The 15,912-nt window shown below is 53.9% G+C and overlaps 9 protein-coding genes across 9 annotated transcripts; 6 read left to right on the forward strand and 3 right to left on the reverse strand.

Annotated features, from left to right (window-relative positions):
* Nucleotides 1-536: 536 nt before the first annotated feature.
* Nucleotides 537-2,192, forward strand: A1O7_01641 (uncharacterized protein; the record flags this gene model as incomplete). Its single annotated transcript, XM_007755677.1, has 1 exon — nt 537-2,192. One exon carries the CDS (start codon nt 537-539, stop codon nt 2,190-2,192), a length of 1,656 nt encoding a protein of 551 aa, XP_007753867.1.
* Nucleotides 2,193-3,118: 926 nt separating this feature from the next.
* Nucleotides 3,119-3,909, forward strand: A1O7_01642 (uncharacterized protein; the record flags this gene model as incomplete). The annotated part of the gene is made up of 2 exons (XM_007755678.1): nt 3,119-3,268; nt 3,322-3,909. 2 exons carry the CDS (start codon nt 3,119-3,121, stop codon nt 3,907-3,909), a joined length of 738 nt encoding a protein of 245 aa, XP_007753868.1.
* A 1,027-nt stretch (nt 3,910-4,936) lies between these two features.
* A1O7_01643 (uncharacterized protein) lies at nt 4,937-5,530 on the forward strand (the record flags this gene model as incomplete). Its single annotated transcript, XM_007755679.1, has 1 exon — nt 4,937-5,530. The coding sequence occupies one exon, from the start codon at nt 4,937-4,939 to the stop codon at nt 5,528-5,530; it is 594 nt and encodes a 197-aa protein (XP_007753869.1).
* A 371-nt stretch (nt 5,531-5,901) lies between these two features.
* On the reverse strand, nt 5,902-6,735 carry A1O7_01644 (uncharacterized protein; the record flags this gene model as incomplete). The annotated part of the gene is made up of 2 exons (XM_007755680.1): nt 5,902-6,216; nt 6,265-6,735. The coding sequence occupies 2 exons, from the start codon at nt 6,733-6,735 to the stop codon at nt 5,902-5,904; spliced, it is 786 nt and encodes a 261-aa protein (XP_007753870.1).
* Nucleotides 6,736-7,519: 784 nt separating this feature from the next.
* On the forward strand, nt 7,520-9,040 carry A1O7_01645 (DNA polymerase delta subunit 2; the record flags this gene model as incomplete). Its single annotated transcript, XM_007755681.1, has 1 exon — nt 7,520-9,040. One exon carries the CDS (start codon nt 7,520-7,522, stop codon nt 9,038-9,040), a length of 1,521 nt encoding a protein of 506 aa, XP_007753871.1.
* A 168-nt stretch (nt 9,041-9,208) lies between these two features.
* A1O7_01646 (uncharacterized protein) lies at nt 9,209-10,232 on the forward strand (the record flags this gene model as incomplete). Its single annotated transcript, XM_007755682.1, has 3 exons — nt 9,209-9,230; nt 9,293-9,372; nt 9,453-10,232. 3 exons carry the CDS (start codon nt 9,209-9,211, stop codon nt 10,230-10,232), a joined length of 882 nt encoding a protein of 293 aa, XP_007753872.1.
* Nucleotides 10,233-11,042: 810 nt separating this feature from the next.
* Nucleotides 11,043-11,484, reverse strand: A1O7_01647 (ribosomal protein L38e; the record flags this gene model as incomplete). Its single annotated transcript, XM_007755683.1, has 3 exons — nt 11,043-11,083; nt 11,173-11,301; nt 11,421-11,484. The coding sequence occupies 3 exons, from the start codon at nt 11,482-11,484 to the stop codon at nt 11,043-11,045; spliced, it is 234 nt and encodes a 77-aa protein (XP_007753873.1).
* Nucleotides 11,485-12,035: 551 nt separating this feature from the next.
* A1O7_01648 (uncharacterized protein) lies at nt 12,036-13,603 on the reverse strand (the record flags this gene model as incomplete). The annotated part of the gene is made up of 2 exons (XM_007755684.1): nt 12,036-13,407; nt 13,467-13,603. 2 exons carry the CDS (start codon nt 13,601-13,603, stop codon nt 12,036-12,038), a joined length of 1,509 nt encoding a protein of 502 aa, XP_007753874.1.
* Nucleotides 13,604-14,239: 636 nt separating this feature from the next.
* On the forward strand, nt 14,240-14,872 carry A1O7_01649 (proteasome component PUP3; the record flags this gene model as incomplete). Its single annotated transcript, XM_007755685.1, has 2 exons — nt 14,240-14,674; nt 14,729-14,872. 2 exons carry the CDS (start codon nt 14,240-14,242, stop codon nt 14,870-14,872), a joined length of 579 nt encoding a protein of 192 aa, XP_007753875.1.
* Nucleotides 14,873-15,912: the final 1,040 nt, after the last annotated feature.

Raw genomic sequence — 15,912 nt, forward strand, 5'->3', positions numbered from 1 at the left:
GAACGCGAATGGAGCGTCTGCCTGTCAACCCTCGTCGGAATAAAATTGCCCCGGAGTTGAGGAAGCGGGTTGCTCAAGCGTAAGGGAGCTCTCATCTGCAGCAATTGCATCTGCATTGGGCTTACACGCAATCTCCTGTTCAAAGGTGCAATAGTTGCAACATCAGGCGAGCAAAATGCTCCGGAGGACATCCGTGTGAACGATGCCGCAAATCATCTCGAGACTGTGTCTACCCTCAGGCCGAGCAGACAGTGTCCATCCCGCGTAGGGAACACGATGAGCTCAGGACCAGGTGTGCTCTTCTCGAGCAAGCACTCGCAGAAGTGGTCCCATCCGAGAGGGAAAGGGAGAAATTGCTCCAGCATACACAAGCCAGGACCGCCACTGCAGAACACCCTGCACCACATCTCGAACATGACGTTGCCGCAGAGAGTCAGCACTTGCGAGAAGGACGGATATTGACGGACCCGGACGGCACCATACGCTATCTAGGTGAATCTTCCGGTGCCACTTTTCTAAATCACTTACGAGAATACATGGCAACCGTGTTCCCGTTGGCTTTTGAGGCAGCCTGGCCAGGGTCGTCGAATCCGGAGACAACAGCTTTCATTTCCGCGCTCGGCAGGTACCAGACCCACGACAGTCGCCCACTCTTGACCTCAGCCGTGGATCCTCTCATACTAGCCACCAGGGAGCAAGCTGCAGCGATGCTTGCGGAATTTCGAGACTCGGCTCAGGACGGTCGAGGCGCATTCGGTTCTGGTGGGATCTACTACTGGGTCGATATCGAAGCTGTTCTGAAAGACTACCTAGCGTATGTGGACGGTGGTCGGGCACTCGAAGCGAATCAGAATGTTGTGGCTGCCAACGCCGTGTTCGCCGTTGCCTGCCAGTTAAATCCACACTGTGCGCCTGACTGGGAACCCGGCTTTGGACAGACCTTCTTTGCTAGAGCCAGACACCTGGTTGGGAACCCCCTTGATGCCTCGATGATCAGCGATGCCACTGTGCTAGCCCTTCTCGGACTCTACCTGCTGAATAGCAACCGTCGAGATGCTGCATATATCTACATCAGTGTGTCCATGCATATCCTTATCGTTCATGGAGTTCACCGCGCGTGGATGGTTGATGAACAAGGTAAACGGCTGTTCTGGACCGTCTATGTGCTTGACCGGTGGCTGAGTTGTCTGATGGGAAGACCGGCTCTCGTTCCAGATGAGGCGATCAAGTTGGATCTGCCTCGAGAAACCGCCAAATTACCACAAGCCGCCGGTCTCCGTGCACACGTCGAGCTTGCCCGGATTTCAAACTATATTGTCTCCAATGTCTATGATGTCGCACGTAAGGAGCCTCTCATGAGTACTCTGTGCATTCAAAAGTCTCTGAGCTTGTTGACGTCTTGGTCTGACACTCTTCCGGCACCAGTGCAGGGCACGGACGAAAACTTTGATAGCGACCGAGCTGTAGTTGAGTTGCACATGGCGAAGAACCAGCTGATCATTCTCGCAGTGCGTCCTTTGCTCTTCATCAACGTCAAGACGGTCACTGCGGACATGCTTCTCAATGCCCGAACAACTGGCCATCAGATATCGCACAAGCCCGAGCTCGCTCTCTGCGCTGACGCTGCGAGACTCAATGTGCATCTCTGGAATAGGCTACCAAGTTTGCAGCGCCCTGCAAGACTGTCTGTTTCGAGCGTGCACTATCTGTTCAATGCTGCTCTCGCTTTGCAACTGTATCGACTCCTGGCGGACAACGATCCGCAAGGTGACTATGATGCAATCAGCTTCATTGTTTCTGTGCTTGATGTGGATGAGGGCAGCAACAGGGCCTATGCCAAAGATTGCGCACAGGTGCTTGCAGATTTCGGCTCGCTCATGAACAGACTAGGCAGTGTCGACTTTTCAAAGACGGCTTCCAGGGGAGGTGATATTCGAGGTAATGGACAAGGCCTGCCATCGCATTCCGCCATTGTCCTGTCTCCGAGCAATGGGGCCGGCTCAACAAGCTATGCAGAGTCGTATCGTCACTCGCAAGCCAGCCCTGGGTCCACAAGTGGCGACATAGACGCCACACGATCAAGTGCATCAACTAGCTCGGTGTATGGCCGCCGTGCCTACAATGAGTTGCTTTCATGGTTGGAGACCGACAATCTTCAGCAACGTTTTGACTTTCCACACCGCTTCGGATGAATGATGCAAATCTGCCACCTGCTCGGAGAGCACAGGTATGACAAACAATTGACCAGTTCCGATGCTTGGGGCTTACCATGATTGAGACGCAATGTTCGATCGACTCCGCTGGTTATCTACCGACTTGGCGATAAGTTGCCCTCAGACACTGTTCTCCCGGAGCGGCTTATCGAAGGCCTGGACAGCATGGCTGATTGTCACGTGGACTCGGTCAGCAGGCTTGTCCCCCGGCACCCGGCACAAGCCAGGGGGCACGGGTTGAGGGCTCATACAGCCCACTCCTGGCGACGCCGTGTTGGCATGCAGCCGTCCGTCTTAAGACTTACCAGAAAGGGTAACGTGATGGCGGCTCCACAGACGTCGCGATTAACCGGATGCATTTCTTTATGAACCGACCCTTCTTGACTGGAGTCTACACAGAGACAAGGGAAGACTTTGTCCACCTCTTGAACTTTGTGTCCTCCTAAGGCATCAAGCCGTACATTGGCACGATCCTACCTTTGGAGCGGGCAAGCGAATGGCTACGCGATATTCAGGAAGGAAAACTGACGGCAAGATCGTTGTCACCATATGTGCAGACTCCCAGCTGGTTAGATACAGTGAAAAGCTGTTTTGCTTCTAGAGTGGAAGACGGACCCCCAGCTGGTGATGCTGGTGATGCCAAAATTGGCTTAGTCACATTCGTATTGGCCGAGAGAGTGTCAATGACAGAATCCAGCTGCTTATCGCGCCATTGTTCTACGGACACTGCCTCACCCACGCTGAATAGATCTCGTCGGATGCTTTCGGCTGGCCTAGAAGCCCTTGCTGCCACCAACTGTGAAGAGGATTAGGGAAAAAAGGGCAAGAACCATCGTTACGCCCCGGCTCCATTATCCCCAAGCACTCCCTTAGTTACGTCACTCCCTCAACTACCTGGTACTATCATGGCTCTCTGGACTGGGTTTCCTGCCGGCATTGGATTCAAAGAGAAGACGACAGAGTCATCACTGCCGCCTCGAAGGCCGCTTACCTGCCGAGCCAAAAGCGACGACTTTGAGCGGAAGCTCTCATGCCGGTTCATCCTTCCCGACGACGTAGGTACCAGAAATGAAACTTATTCCTGATGAGTGTGATCTAACTTCTGCAGATCCTTGACAATAGACTACTGCAGGACGATGAATCCGATCCGATCCTTCTGAAAATGCCATACGAAATCCTGCTGGCAGTCTACGACACCGTGGCCCACGCGCCCTCGCAGGTGGCCCTGGCACTGACATGCAAACGCATGGCTCGAGCGGCGCGAGACATCCAACTCTGCCTTTCCCCCACTTCGGCCAAGTACGCGGGCTTCCTTCCCCGGGCCGTCTTTGACGTTCCGGAGCTCATGACCCAGCTGAAGCCATGGATGCCGCCCGAGCTACGTCTCTGCAACCACTGTCTGACCAATCGGCCTCGGCACGAGCAGTACTGGAGCACCGTGGCCGGGTGCGAGGTGAGCAACTTCTGGATCACCAAGACAGGATGGGAGTTCCGCAACGCCAGCTGGCACAAGCAGGTCCACGACATCTGTCCGGCCTGCCATGCTTCGTGCAGCTTGAGTGATTTTGTCGACTGCGACGGGTGTCGAGCTCTCGGCCGGCTTGGGGACGTGGACTGGTCGCGCGTGTCGGATTCGTGGCGAAGAAGGACCGAAGAAGAACTCCGGGCCGGTAGGTTTGCTACGGGGCCTTATTGAATGAGGTTGACGGTACATATGCGACTGAAGGAGGCGAAGAAGGGACGCTGGTCCCTGGCGTACGATCAGTCAGAACTCGGTATCGAGGAAACCGCGGCCACAGATCACAATAAAGTTCTTGTGCGCGACCACACTGGCTTCGAGCCATACATACTCTTGAATGGACGGTGTGTTACTTGAGCTTGAGATACTCGAAGCAGGCAACACGAGCGAGACTCTCATTCGTTCGACAAGGCGTTGCGCGGCATTCGAAAACAAAGACGCTCTTCTACGCGGAGTCATGGGTCTAACATGTATCAGTGCCCCGAACTACGACCCGTGCTTTCGAGGATCCACGACGGAGATCACAGCAAAAAGTGATGCGCTTTAGTATACGCAGGCAGCACGAACACGACCGCCCCTGGTCTGAAGACTCTGAATGGATGTTTCTGACGAGGCTATCACTGCAGTCCTGGTTCCAATCGAGTCGAGATAGCTGGAGGGACAACCATCCGCCATCCACGCGGGAATCTTCCATGGCTAGCGGTCCAGCAAAGCTCTTCATGCCAGAGAAAGACATGGAGCGAAGATGAATCAAGATCATAGATTATACATCCCTGGAACAACGCCTTAAGAGAGATCACAAGGCATGGCAGCAGATCGGTGCGATAGACGAGCTGTTCAACATCGCGACCATCGGACAGGCTTGGTAGGCTTCAAGTCCACAGACACAACGGACCAGAGCAGAAGATGACAGAGCAATATGCACACAGTTATTTGTGCTGCAAAGACCAATGCGTGATGAAATTGAGCTGTATGTAATGTACTGTGTACATATGTACCGCGTCCACGCATCCGAAGCCGAGGTCCGAGAGCAGTGCCCCGGCTCTCACTGAACGTCTGATATAGACTATACTACAGTATTCCCATCTACCAGTCCACCGCGTGATTTCCGGAACTTCTTCCTCTTCCTACGTACCTATGTCAGTAGTAAATACTACGGTTCACATCGATAGATACGGGAAACCCTCTTCGTGCAATGGCCAACATGTCCGGCCGAGATGAACCACGACCAGCAGAAGCAGCGGAGCCAGAAGCGTCCCCAACACCCCAAGCAACGCTCGACCACTTCCACTCCATCTCCTGGGTCGCATCCCGTCTCTCGGACCAAGCATTCCGCCCTGTCCATCTATCCCGCACGCTCACGCACGCAGGAAAGGGCCACACATTGATGGCCTCCACATGGAACACCCCAACCACGCTCTCGCACATCTTGTCGACGTATCGCGCTCCGACAAGTGACCAGAGGGGCGAGATTCGCCGCTTCTACACCTTCGGCGGCGGGTTGAACGCGCACCCGAATCTCTTGCACGGGGGCGTCATCGCCACGATCCTCGACAGCACGATGGGCAATGTGATTGGGCAAGAGTTGCCCGCGGACGCTGCTACTTTCACGGTCAAGTTGACGGTCGAGTATAAGAGGCCCGTAACCACGCCGGGGACGGTGATGGCGCGGGCGTGGATCGTCAGTGTTCAGCAACGGAAGGTGTGGGTTGAGGGGGTGGTCGAGGATGGGAAGGGGAATGTCCACGCGCGGGCTGAGGGTTTGTGGCTTCGAGGGAAAGGGAAAGGGAAGCTCTGAGAGGAGAGGTCTGATCTCTTATTCTTGGAATGAAACCGAAGTGAACAACTACCAATCCAGGACAAGAGCCCGGCCGTGCCAGCTCTACGTCCGTCTAGGTCACGGCAGGACACGATGGGACGGGGACGAGAGAATATCGCGTGTCCGCTGTCTGCTATCTGGTGGCCTCTCACGCACTAACCTCGAACTTGCACTCGCATCCGCACCCGCACTCCCGACGAGTCATCCGACTCCTTTACGCATTGCAAACGCCTGCTGAGTACGCATCGTACTCAGCGCACCGATCTCAGCTACTGAGCCCCAAGTTACAGGCTCGTCAAAACCCCGGCCTCCTGCATACTGCCTCCCTCTTCCGTTCTGCCACCTCGCCTCTACGGATCGTTTGGTGGCCCGACCGCATCCACGTTGGAGTCCTCCGTCTCCTTAACCTCGTCGATGTGATATGTCGAGCGGAGATTCTGCATGAAGTACTGAAACTGCGGCTCCGTCTGCGGCATCCAGAGCCCGCACACGGGCAGTTCGACCTTGAACTCCCACGCGTTGGGCTTGATCACCTGGCGGAAGAGCCAGTCCGGATGATCCTCCCACACCTGGTCGACTTTGAGGTAGTCGTTCGGGGAAGGCCACACGTAGAGCTCTTCACCCGTCGCGAGGGGGACTTCTTCGCCCGTCTCTGGATCGCGCATCTAAACCCTGGTCAGCACAACGCTGGAGCATAAGTAGGGACAACTTACTGTGGGATAATCCTGGTAGTACGGATCCTCGACATACACCCAGTCGCCGCAGCACCAAGTTATCTCAGGCCACTTAGGAGTGTTGATGGGCGTCAGGCACATGCCGTCCCTCTTCTCCTCGCAGAATTCGAGGTAGTTGGCCTTTGCGGCCAGCGCCATCCGTGGGCATGTGTGGGAGTACTTCGGGCCATTGGCGTCGACAATCACGTCTTTGATGGCGCAGTGGTCGTCGTTGCAGCCGATCATGATGTGTTGGAGGTTGTAATCGTCCCGCTCGTTGAGGACAACGGGGCGGGTGCCATTGAAGACGCCTGGCCAGGTGCCATTGAGAATTGGGGGATGGGAGCTGTTAGGGAAGGTCGGGTGGGTGCTGTTAGGGAAGGTCGGGTGGGTACCGTTGAACGGCAGGGCAGCGGACTGCTGCAGCGGGAGGACCGCTGCACACAGCACGAGCACCAACTTCATAAACATGGTGGCTTCAAGGGGGTTTGGTGGTGGTGATAGTGGTGTTAGTGGTGCCTGAGCAAGCAGATGGGCGGGCGTCAGGTGTGAGAGGAGAAAAGCCGAGTCAGTGTGACGAGGAGGAGAACTTCCAGCACACAGAGAAGGGAGATAGTGTCTTTAAATACTTGTTACCTGATGCTTGAAGGTCCTCCATGATGTTCTAAGTTTTCATACTGTGGAAACAACATGGGGCTGCAGGTCCTCAGACACATCATGGCGGCAAATGGGACAGAGGTGTTGATACAGGAGCCGGCTCACGTTGAAGCAGAACCCGATGTTAGTCACCTCACTACTCTTTGGAACTCACCGGAAGTAAGACATGTTGATATTGCTGTGGATGGATGAGAGCAATCTCTCCGCCGCCAACTCACAGGAACACGGTCTAAATGGACAACCGTCTGAAGACAAGCTCGGAGGGAAATCGAGATGGATGCTGTGTCGCAAAAGAGGCCCTCCTGAGAGGCAGTACCAGGTTCACCCTTTGAGGACAGATGAGGACCTGGTAGGCAAAGAGCGTCGTGCTTCAACCTCAAGGGCATGAGCCACGCCAAAGTTCCTTTGGTCGACCGTAGACAGTACGGCGGGTTTGGAAACAGTATGTGCAGCGTAAATTGCGACGCGCTCCGACGCGTCTCCCGCTCAGGTCGGTCCATGTCCACTCATCCCAGCCTCAACGCTGCACGACCGCAACGAGGTCTCTATTCTTGACGCACGCCAGACAATTACCTAGCCCGAGCGTCAGGCGCCGAACATGGCTCCTGTGAAGAATCTATTGCGATCATGGCAAGAAGACGAGAAATTCGAGGAGCGCCGCAGGGTCTCGTCCGGCTACAATCCGCTCTATTCCTACCGCACTGCTCGAGGCCAGGCGAAACACTACCTGCAGCAATTCGCGGACATGTACTTCTTGCGCCTGGCAAAGCTCAAACCAGTGGTGGAAAAGGTCGCTGCAGCCGACTGGAAAGACTATGAGATTGCGGGAGAAAAAGCACAACGAGTGGAGAGAGTGCTTGATGTGCGACAGGGTCAATTGTGCTGGGTCGTCGGGACAATATACATGGACCTGCCATTGAAACCCAACATCCTCGAGGACATATCGAAAGAACAGTGGCTTACCGGGCTGAAGCTGCAGCATACATATTTGTCACAGGACCGAGAAACGCAGGTCATGCTGGAGGACGAATCCGGCCGGCTGCGTTTGACTGGTCCGATGTTGAACAACAATCTACTGGTTACGGGCGTCATTGTCGCAGTCATCGGAACGGAGAACGCGAACGGCGACTTTGAGGTCTTGGACATACATATTGCGGACTTGCCTAGACAACCCAAGCGATGGGAACGAGACGAAGAGGAAGGGACAAAGATGGATGTTGATGAACCGGCCAAGAAGATCGCGCTGGTCAGCGGTCTAGAAATGTCCGGCACAGACGGCGACGCGCTGCATTTCTCGCTTCTGTCTGAGTTTCTGCTGGGAGAGGCGCTGGACGAGGAGGACCGACAAGCAGCTAGCAGGATCTCCCGGCTGATTATTGCCGGGAATTCAATTGCATCAGAGTTGGCAGAGGATACGTCCTCCGACGATGACGAGAAACCAGGACACCGCAAGTATGGTTACGATGCCGCAGCGTATAACCCGGTTCCCACCGCTCAGCTTGATCGATTTCTGGCGGAACTTCTGCCTAGCATCCCTATCACGATAATGGCGGGTGAACAAGACCCGGCCAACGCGAGCTTACCGCAACAACCTATCCATCCGGCATTGTTCCCCGTTGCCCGAGCTTACTCAACTGCAAACATCGCCGATCCCGAGGAAGAAGAGCCAGGCTGGCTCGACAGCGTCACAAATCCCTGGGATGGCGATGTCGAAGGATGGCGTTTCATGGGAAACAGTGGGCAGCCCGTCGACGACATCCTCAAGTACATCGACCTCGGTGGGCCCGATGGGACTGGCACAGACGGACGGTTAGAAGTCCTGGCCAGCATGCTCAGGTGGCGATGCGGAGCCCCCACCGCGCCGGATACACTGTGGTGCTATCCCTTTCAAGACCGAGATCAGTTTGTCATTGATGAATGTCCCCACGTGCTCTTTGTTGGCAATCAGCCCAAGTTTGACACCACAGTCATCCATGGCCCTGACGGCCAACAAGTCCGACTCATCACGCTTCCACGATTCCGCAAGACCGGCGAGCTCGTCTTGGTCGATTCGGAGACCCTGGAAGTCGAGGTGGTGAAGTTCGACATTTATGACCCAGATCAGACAAACGGGTCGTGACGACGACCACCTAAGACGTGCTGCGCAACTCCGGAATTCTCCGCCTAACTGCACAACAAGATTTTCTGGTTGCTTTCTAGATATTCACAACAAGCATGCACAGCCACATTTGTCTAATGCGATCATGAACTTCAGATGACCTGGCGTCATGATGGACAGATCGATAACATGCGTATTAACGAACACACCTGTAAGTCGAACCATGGCGTTGTGTTTCAAACAGCGCTCTCGTTCTGAACAGTCGCTCTTCAGGTGTGTTTACGGAAAAAGTGGTCCTAGTACCATACAATGCGCACCAAGTGCCCAAATATCACGAATGGATGAAAGACCCGGTAAGTCAGCGCCATCTCGACTCGACAGGACTTGATTGCAAAATGCGGATTCTGACGATCTGCGTCCGCGTCTACAACAGCAAATCCAAGAAGCAACGGCTTCAGAACCGCTCACCCTGGCAGAAGAGCACGCCATGCAACGAAGCTGGCGCAGAGACGGCGATAAGCTTACCTTTATCCTTTGTCGGCCGTTCCACCGCGGGCATACCAATCGGCATGACGACGATGTCGCTTCTGGAGATGATGCACGCCTACAAGATGAACTCGCCGCCATGGTCGGGGATGTGAACCTCTTCATCTCGACCGTGGAGGCGGAAGAAATACGCCCCAACGACATGGATGAGATGCTCATACACACTGACCCGCACGCGGCCTGTAATAACTCTGGACCCAACTCCTCGATCGCGATCGGCGAACTCGAACTAATGATCGCCGAACCGGCCCACCGTCGACAAGGCCTCGGTAAAACGGCCCTGCTGACCTTCCTCGAGTATATCATCCGGCATGAGAGGCAGATTCTCGAGGAGTTTCACCGCGGAGGAGGGTGCACCGCGACGGCAGCAGGGCCGGTTCCCAGATCTTCACAACTGGGAACCACCGATGCGCCTCGTGTGGACCCCAAGTTCGGCTACTTCACAGTCAAAATTGCCAGCTCGAATCGTGGAAGTATTGCCCTCTTCGAGGCGTTGGGGTTCACCAAGACCAGCGAGCAGGAGAGTTACTTTGGGGAGTTTGAGTTGCGGTTGAGCAGGGAGAGGCTTTTGGAAAAGCACGGGATGGAGATCCATCGGACATACGCAGAGGAAACTTACGCGTGTTCTTGTCGTGAGTGCTTGAGGTCAGAGGAGCCGGTGCCATGATTGATTAATCTTCTGCAAGGGCATGGCGCGCAGATAGATAGATAGACAGTCACCGCCAGTGATAGAGATCCGCACTCGTACGAACTCGTCTTCAAGGCCTCATTGACGAGCGACCGACCGTGTTTGCCTGATTGGCTGCACAGGACAGACAGAACAAAAGAGTAATGCAGCGGCTTGTTTCATTTCATCCCATTGTTGCCCAAGTCATCTACGCATGCGTGATACAAGCAGCCTCTTTGATCCATACATTACGGTATGAGTAGTCATGATGCGTTGTCCGACCATCATCCAGACACTATCTGCCCCCATCGAGGTGCGTAAATGCGTCCGCGTTGTGCACGCACATACTTGGACACATACAGACGCAACAGATGGCTGTCGACTCCTTCAATAGAATCGTATTCACACAGCATCCGAACCCGTTCGCGTGGCGAATTTCCTCACAAACACCACGCCCCGTTGTCTTGTTGATCGGTCGGCCGAGTGACGGCTAAGGGAGGGACGGAGGAACAGAAAAGAACGCCAGAGCTCAGTTCTTCTTAGGCTTCTTGTTCTTCTTGCCGATCTCTTGGAAGTCCATCGCTATACGGGGAGGGGATAAGTTAGCATGGTGTTACCGATTGCAATCCTCGTGCTCAAAGTCAAAACCAGAGCAGTGCAGAGGCCTAAGGCATCGCACTTGAGACACAAGCACAAGAACACTGGGCTCGAACACGCAAATCCCCCGGCGCAGATCCGGTAGCACCTTGCCATGGGCCTTGTACTGCATTTTCTTTTTGGGTCCACCGCTTGCCCCAGTCTTGCGAACCTCTACCTCCACGGAATTGAGCCCTTCTCTTCGATCGCGCAACCTGCATGACAGGCCCTCTCTTCGCCCTCTCTCGCAGCCTCCAACTCGGCATGACCGAATAAAACATATAGGAAAGCACCCAGAACTTACTAGGCGGCAAGCTCTGCTTGATCTTATCGGCCTTGTCCGAATCCTTGAGGATGAGCGTGTAAAGGAACCGCTTGCCCCGGAGCTTCAACTTGATATCCTTGCTCTTGGTGGATTTCTTGAGGCGGGCGCCTAGCGATAAAGAGCAGATCAGCATTGGCTCCTGGACCCAGAGCGAACAGAGCGGCATTGGGCTAGCACAGATCATTTGGACTGTAGAGGGGTAACGAAAGAGTTGCAACCGAGCGCACCTTTGGCATCCTTTCTCCGTGCGATTTCGAGGAATTGCTTGATGTCCGTGACTTCGGATGGCATCTTGGCGGCTTTGTGTCGAGGTGGTCGAAAGATTTGGGCTTAGGAAATGCGCTTCGAGGGTGGTGTGTCTCTCACGGTCGCAGGTTGCCCTCAATGTGCGAAAATGCAATTGTGGGCGGGGTTTCTTCGGGTGATCTGCTAGTGCCGGCCTCTGGACGGAGATAATTTTCCGGAGGGAAGATTCCTTGGTTTCAAAGTGAGGCTCACCTCAGGTTTCGGTTCGGCTACAAGTACAAGAACACATAATGTCGAGGACTTCAGTCTTGTTACTGTGTACGAGAACAGCTCATTGTCAGATTCGGCGAGCCGATGCATTAGTCGACTCAGACGGAAGCTTATGTCGAAATAGAGTAGACGGTGGTCAACGCTGTAAAGGGTATCGTATTTTGTCAATATCTCCAGGTCTACCACCACATTCCGACCTGTGGCCCGATCGTCAGCCAAAACATCTCGTGTGACGAGCTTCCGAGTTGCTGATATGTGCCATCCACCCGATGCTCACGACCATGAACTTGCACCGAAGCCAAATTGATCCCCGTTGTAGATAAACACTATTTCTTGCTCAGGCCTTTTAACCACTTAGGCATCTTCGATTTGGACTGGCCACCGTCTTCAGAACCACCGGTGTCCATCTTTCCCACATTGATTTTGACCCCAGGGTCTTTTCTCTCCTCGACATCGACCATGGTCACGTCTTGTACTTGCAGTTCTTGGGCGCGCTTCCTCAAATCCTCCTTGAGAACAGACTTGGTATTACGCGCCCCACCGCTGGCCTTCTGATCGTCCCAGGCGAACGTCAAAAGCACTCGGCCTTTGAGCTGGAGGTCTCTAATCAGCCTCTTGCCACTATCATCTGGAATGAACTCGTTCTTTCCTCTAATGCCTGGATTTCGGAGTAGGAACACTTCCGACCGCCATCGGTCTTCCAGGCACTCTCGTACAAAATTATACAGGTCTGCCGCAGTGTCCGGCTGGCTAAAGGGCGTAACAACAGTACTTTGATCTGGAAAGCGGATTTTGACCTCGACATCCTTTACTGCTGCCCATTTAGCAGCTTCCTCTTCAGCCTGAGCGGTCAGCTCGGCTTCAGTTTTCAGGCGGATATTCCTGGAATTCTGCTGGAGCAGTTTCTGATGGACTTGTGCATGTTCAACTGTTGGCGTGTAATCGGCTTCGTTGTGAGATCTTAGGGCGGCTGAGGGTGTAGATGCGGTGGGGGGCCGGAATACAGAGATCGGACGACCGGTTGCTGATGTGGCAGTCGGTGATAGTGGGGTAGAAGCGACAGGTTCTTCTGGCTGAGATTGAAGAGCTGGCTGCGAAGGGAAATCTTCCGTCCATTCTGGTTGCGTTGTGACTGCTGCAGGCTGCGGTTCCGTTGCAGGAGCAGTTGTCTGTGGTTGTGATGGTGGAGCCGCTGGCCCTTCGCCCTCAACAGAGGTGAAGTACTCTTGTATCTCGACCATAGCCTCTTCGAGCGGAGTCTGAGTGGCGCGGAAACTCAGCCTCAGCAATGCGGAACCAGTGTTGAATCCCAACTGTGCTAATGACTTTTGTAGGTCTGTGAAGGATGCCAATTCTCTATTCATGATCTGAATTACCGGCTGTTCGTAATATAATCTGCCCCCACCCGAATTACCCTGGGTGGTTGATGGTACTCCTCTAGCAGTAAAGTTCCGCGGGTCTGTACTCCCAGCAACTCCAGCCTCGAATTTTCTGAGTAGCTGCCATAGTGTCGTTGAACTGGGAAACTTGTCCGTGAGTCTGGCAGTGGGAACACCTCTTGCTTCCGATTCTGGTAGTTGAAGGGCTATCGAGACAACTCCGGCGGATTTGGATAGCTGGACGAGCTCAAGTTTCGCACCAGATGAGAGACCTGAAAGGCGGAGTGGTTTGGAAAGGTCGACTTGCTTATTATTGTGTCTAGAAAGACATGGTTAGAGAATTGACTCCCGGGGCTTCACGCTGAGAAGGAAACTTACTTTAAGCCGTACTGAGCAGCATTGAGACCTAACTTCGCGCAGGCCTCCTCGAGAACCTCGCTCAGGTGCTTCCCAGGGGTTGTCTTGATTTGCGTTCTTCGAGCGGTGGCATCGATGACCACAACATGGGAGGCCATGTCAAATGCTCAAGTGGGAGCCAGGTATGGCGGGGTGACAGCAGGCTGTCTTGGTCGCACCTAGATTTGTGGCTGGTGGAAAACGGAGGGATATGAGAGACAATATCGGTATTATGTTGCGGGCGAGTGAGAAGATAAATAGAATAGTCTAGAATCACTTTCTGGTGTGGTGAGGTCGATAATGTTGATTTGATATATCAAACGCGGAGAAGCAGGCGGCGAGAAAGCATCCCACCTGCAGGCAAGGCACGCCCGCGTCATTGCTCCTAGTGCTCCTGGTTGGCGGGATTAGGTAAGATGCCCGCCTATTGGTCCTTGGCCGGTCTCCGTCTTGAGCCTCACCCGAACTGCGAACGCGTTTGCTGGCGTGCCTGCGCATCTACTTTCACCGGAGCATTGTCACTTATCCGACCACCGTATCTCGTGCTTAGGAATCGCCTGCCTTCTCCTCTTTTCGTCTTCGTCTTGATTGTTCTATTGAAAAAGTCCGTCATGGTAAGCTTTCCATCATGGCGACAGGAAGAGAGTCAATACTAACATTGGACAGAGCTCTCCGTTCGATATCAGTATGCTCCCCCATAAGCCAAACACGAGCTGTCTCTAATCATTTCATCAGATGGCGGCGCCTGTGTCGCAATGGTCGGTAAAGACTGTGTGGCCATAGCCTGCGATCTACGTCTCGGCCTCCAGGCCCTCACTGTCTCGAACAACTTCCCCAAGATCTTCAACTATGCTCCCTCAGTATTCCTGGGCCTTACTGGTCTGGCCACGGATGTACAGACTGTCAGCGACACCTTCCGATACAAAGTCAACATGTATCGGCTACGAGAAGAACGCAACATTTCACCGCAGACACTGGCCAATCTTGTAAGCAGCAGCCTGTACGAGAGACGATTTGGCCCTTGGTTTGTCTCCCCGGTACTTGCAGGTATCAATCACACCACGGGGAAGCCCTTCATCTGCGGATTCGACAGTATTGGGTGTATCGACTTCGCAAAAGACTTCATTGTGGCCGGCACGGCGAGCGATCAGCTGTTCGGAACGTGTGAAGGATTATGGGAGCCAGACTTGGTAAGGATATCGGTGCAGATGTCTTGCGCAAGCCGAGGCTAATCGAAGTCACAGGAACCAGAAGATCTCTTCGAAACCATCTCACAAGCACTTCTAAATGCCGTCGACCGGGACGCTCTCTCTGGTTGGGGTGCGCATGTCTACATCATCGAGAAGGACAAGGTCACCAAACGATTACTCAAAGGCCGGCAAGATTAGGCAAGGGGTCTTTCTGAGAAGTCAACAGATTCAAGTGATGACAAGCATTTGCAGGGGCGTTCTGGTATCTCTTGGCGGTGACTGCGTTGTCTTGCGCAGAGGGAAAATAGGGATTGCAAGAGAAATGTAGATCAGGCACAGCATGGCTTGGATTTCTGCAGGTAAACAGGCGAACCTGGTCAGGTTCCTAGTCTTACTCTCGACACGTCCTGGAACGTCCCCGACTGTATGCGCAATCCCTACCTGAAGGTACCACGGTAGACTTACCCGAACAAGCCCGTAATCTGTCACCGCGGATCGAACCTTCCTGTTAGGGACCTTGTACACTATGGCTGATGCAATATCGCATTAAAAAAATGGAACCTTATGGTTCTCGCAAGTTCAATTGTTGAGTAGCTAATTGCAATGTCGGATGTCGTTGAAATACTTGGCCGCGCTTTGCGAATCAGCCCGCGCCCTTTCCATTGAGCGGCCACTCCTCTCGTTTCGTCTCTCCTTCTCTTCTGGTTCCTTTCCACTCAAGTTCCTTCCCAACGAGAAGACGATCCGGAGAGCGAGTGATGACCGCACCGGGGAAAAAAGGTGCAGATTTCTCATTGCCAGAGCGAAGAAAGGTTATCAGCAGACACCAGGGAGGGGTTGAGGCGAAGCGGTTGTTAACATGCCATGTCCGCCAGAGTCGTGGAGCTTCTTTGAATCAATCTCCGACGACCACATTGCAGAGTTGCTAATGTGTCAAAGAGTAGAAGGTGAGCCGAGGAAGAGCAAATCTAAGGTGTAACTACCAGAACTTCACCTTGCTCAAGCTTGAATCAAACACACCGCAGCCAAGCGTGGCCATCCTCACTCAATCTCCCCAGTGGATGGACACGGAATACTGGGATTACATGGCCACATCGCGCATGGAAAGCGGTTTATGCGCGGTTGTCATTATCACCATGATGAGAACAGAGCGAGGAGCCACCATGGATGAATATCGATTCGGATAACTCGAGTAGAAGGTAAGCAACCTGTTCAGCCAATCTACGCGCCATCCCACG

This window comes from Cladophialophora yegresii (assembly GCF_000585515.1).
Source record: "Cladophialophora yegresii CBS 114405 chromosome Unknown aczIN-supercont1.1, whole genome shotgun sequence".
NCBI lineage: Eukaryota > Fungi > Ascomycota > Eurotiomycetes > Chaetothyriales > Herpotrichiellaceae > Cladophialophora > Cladophialophora yegresii.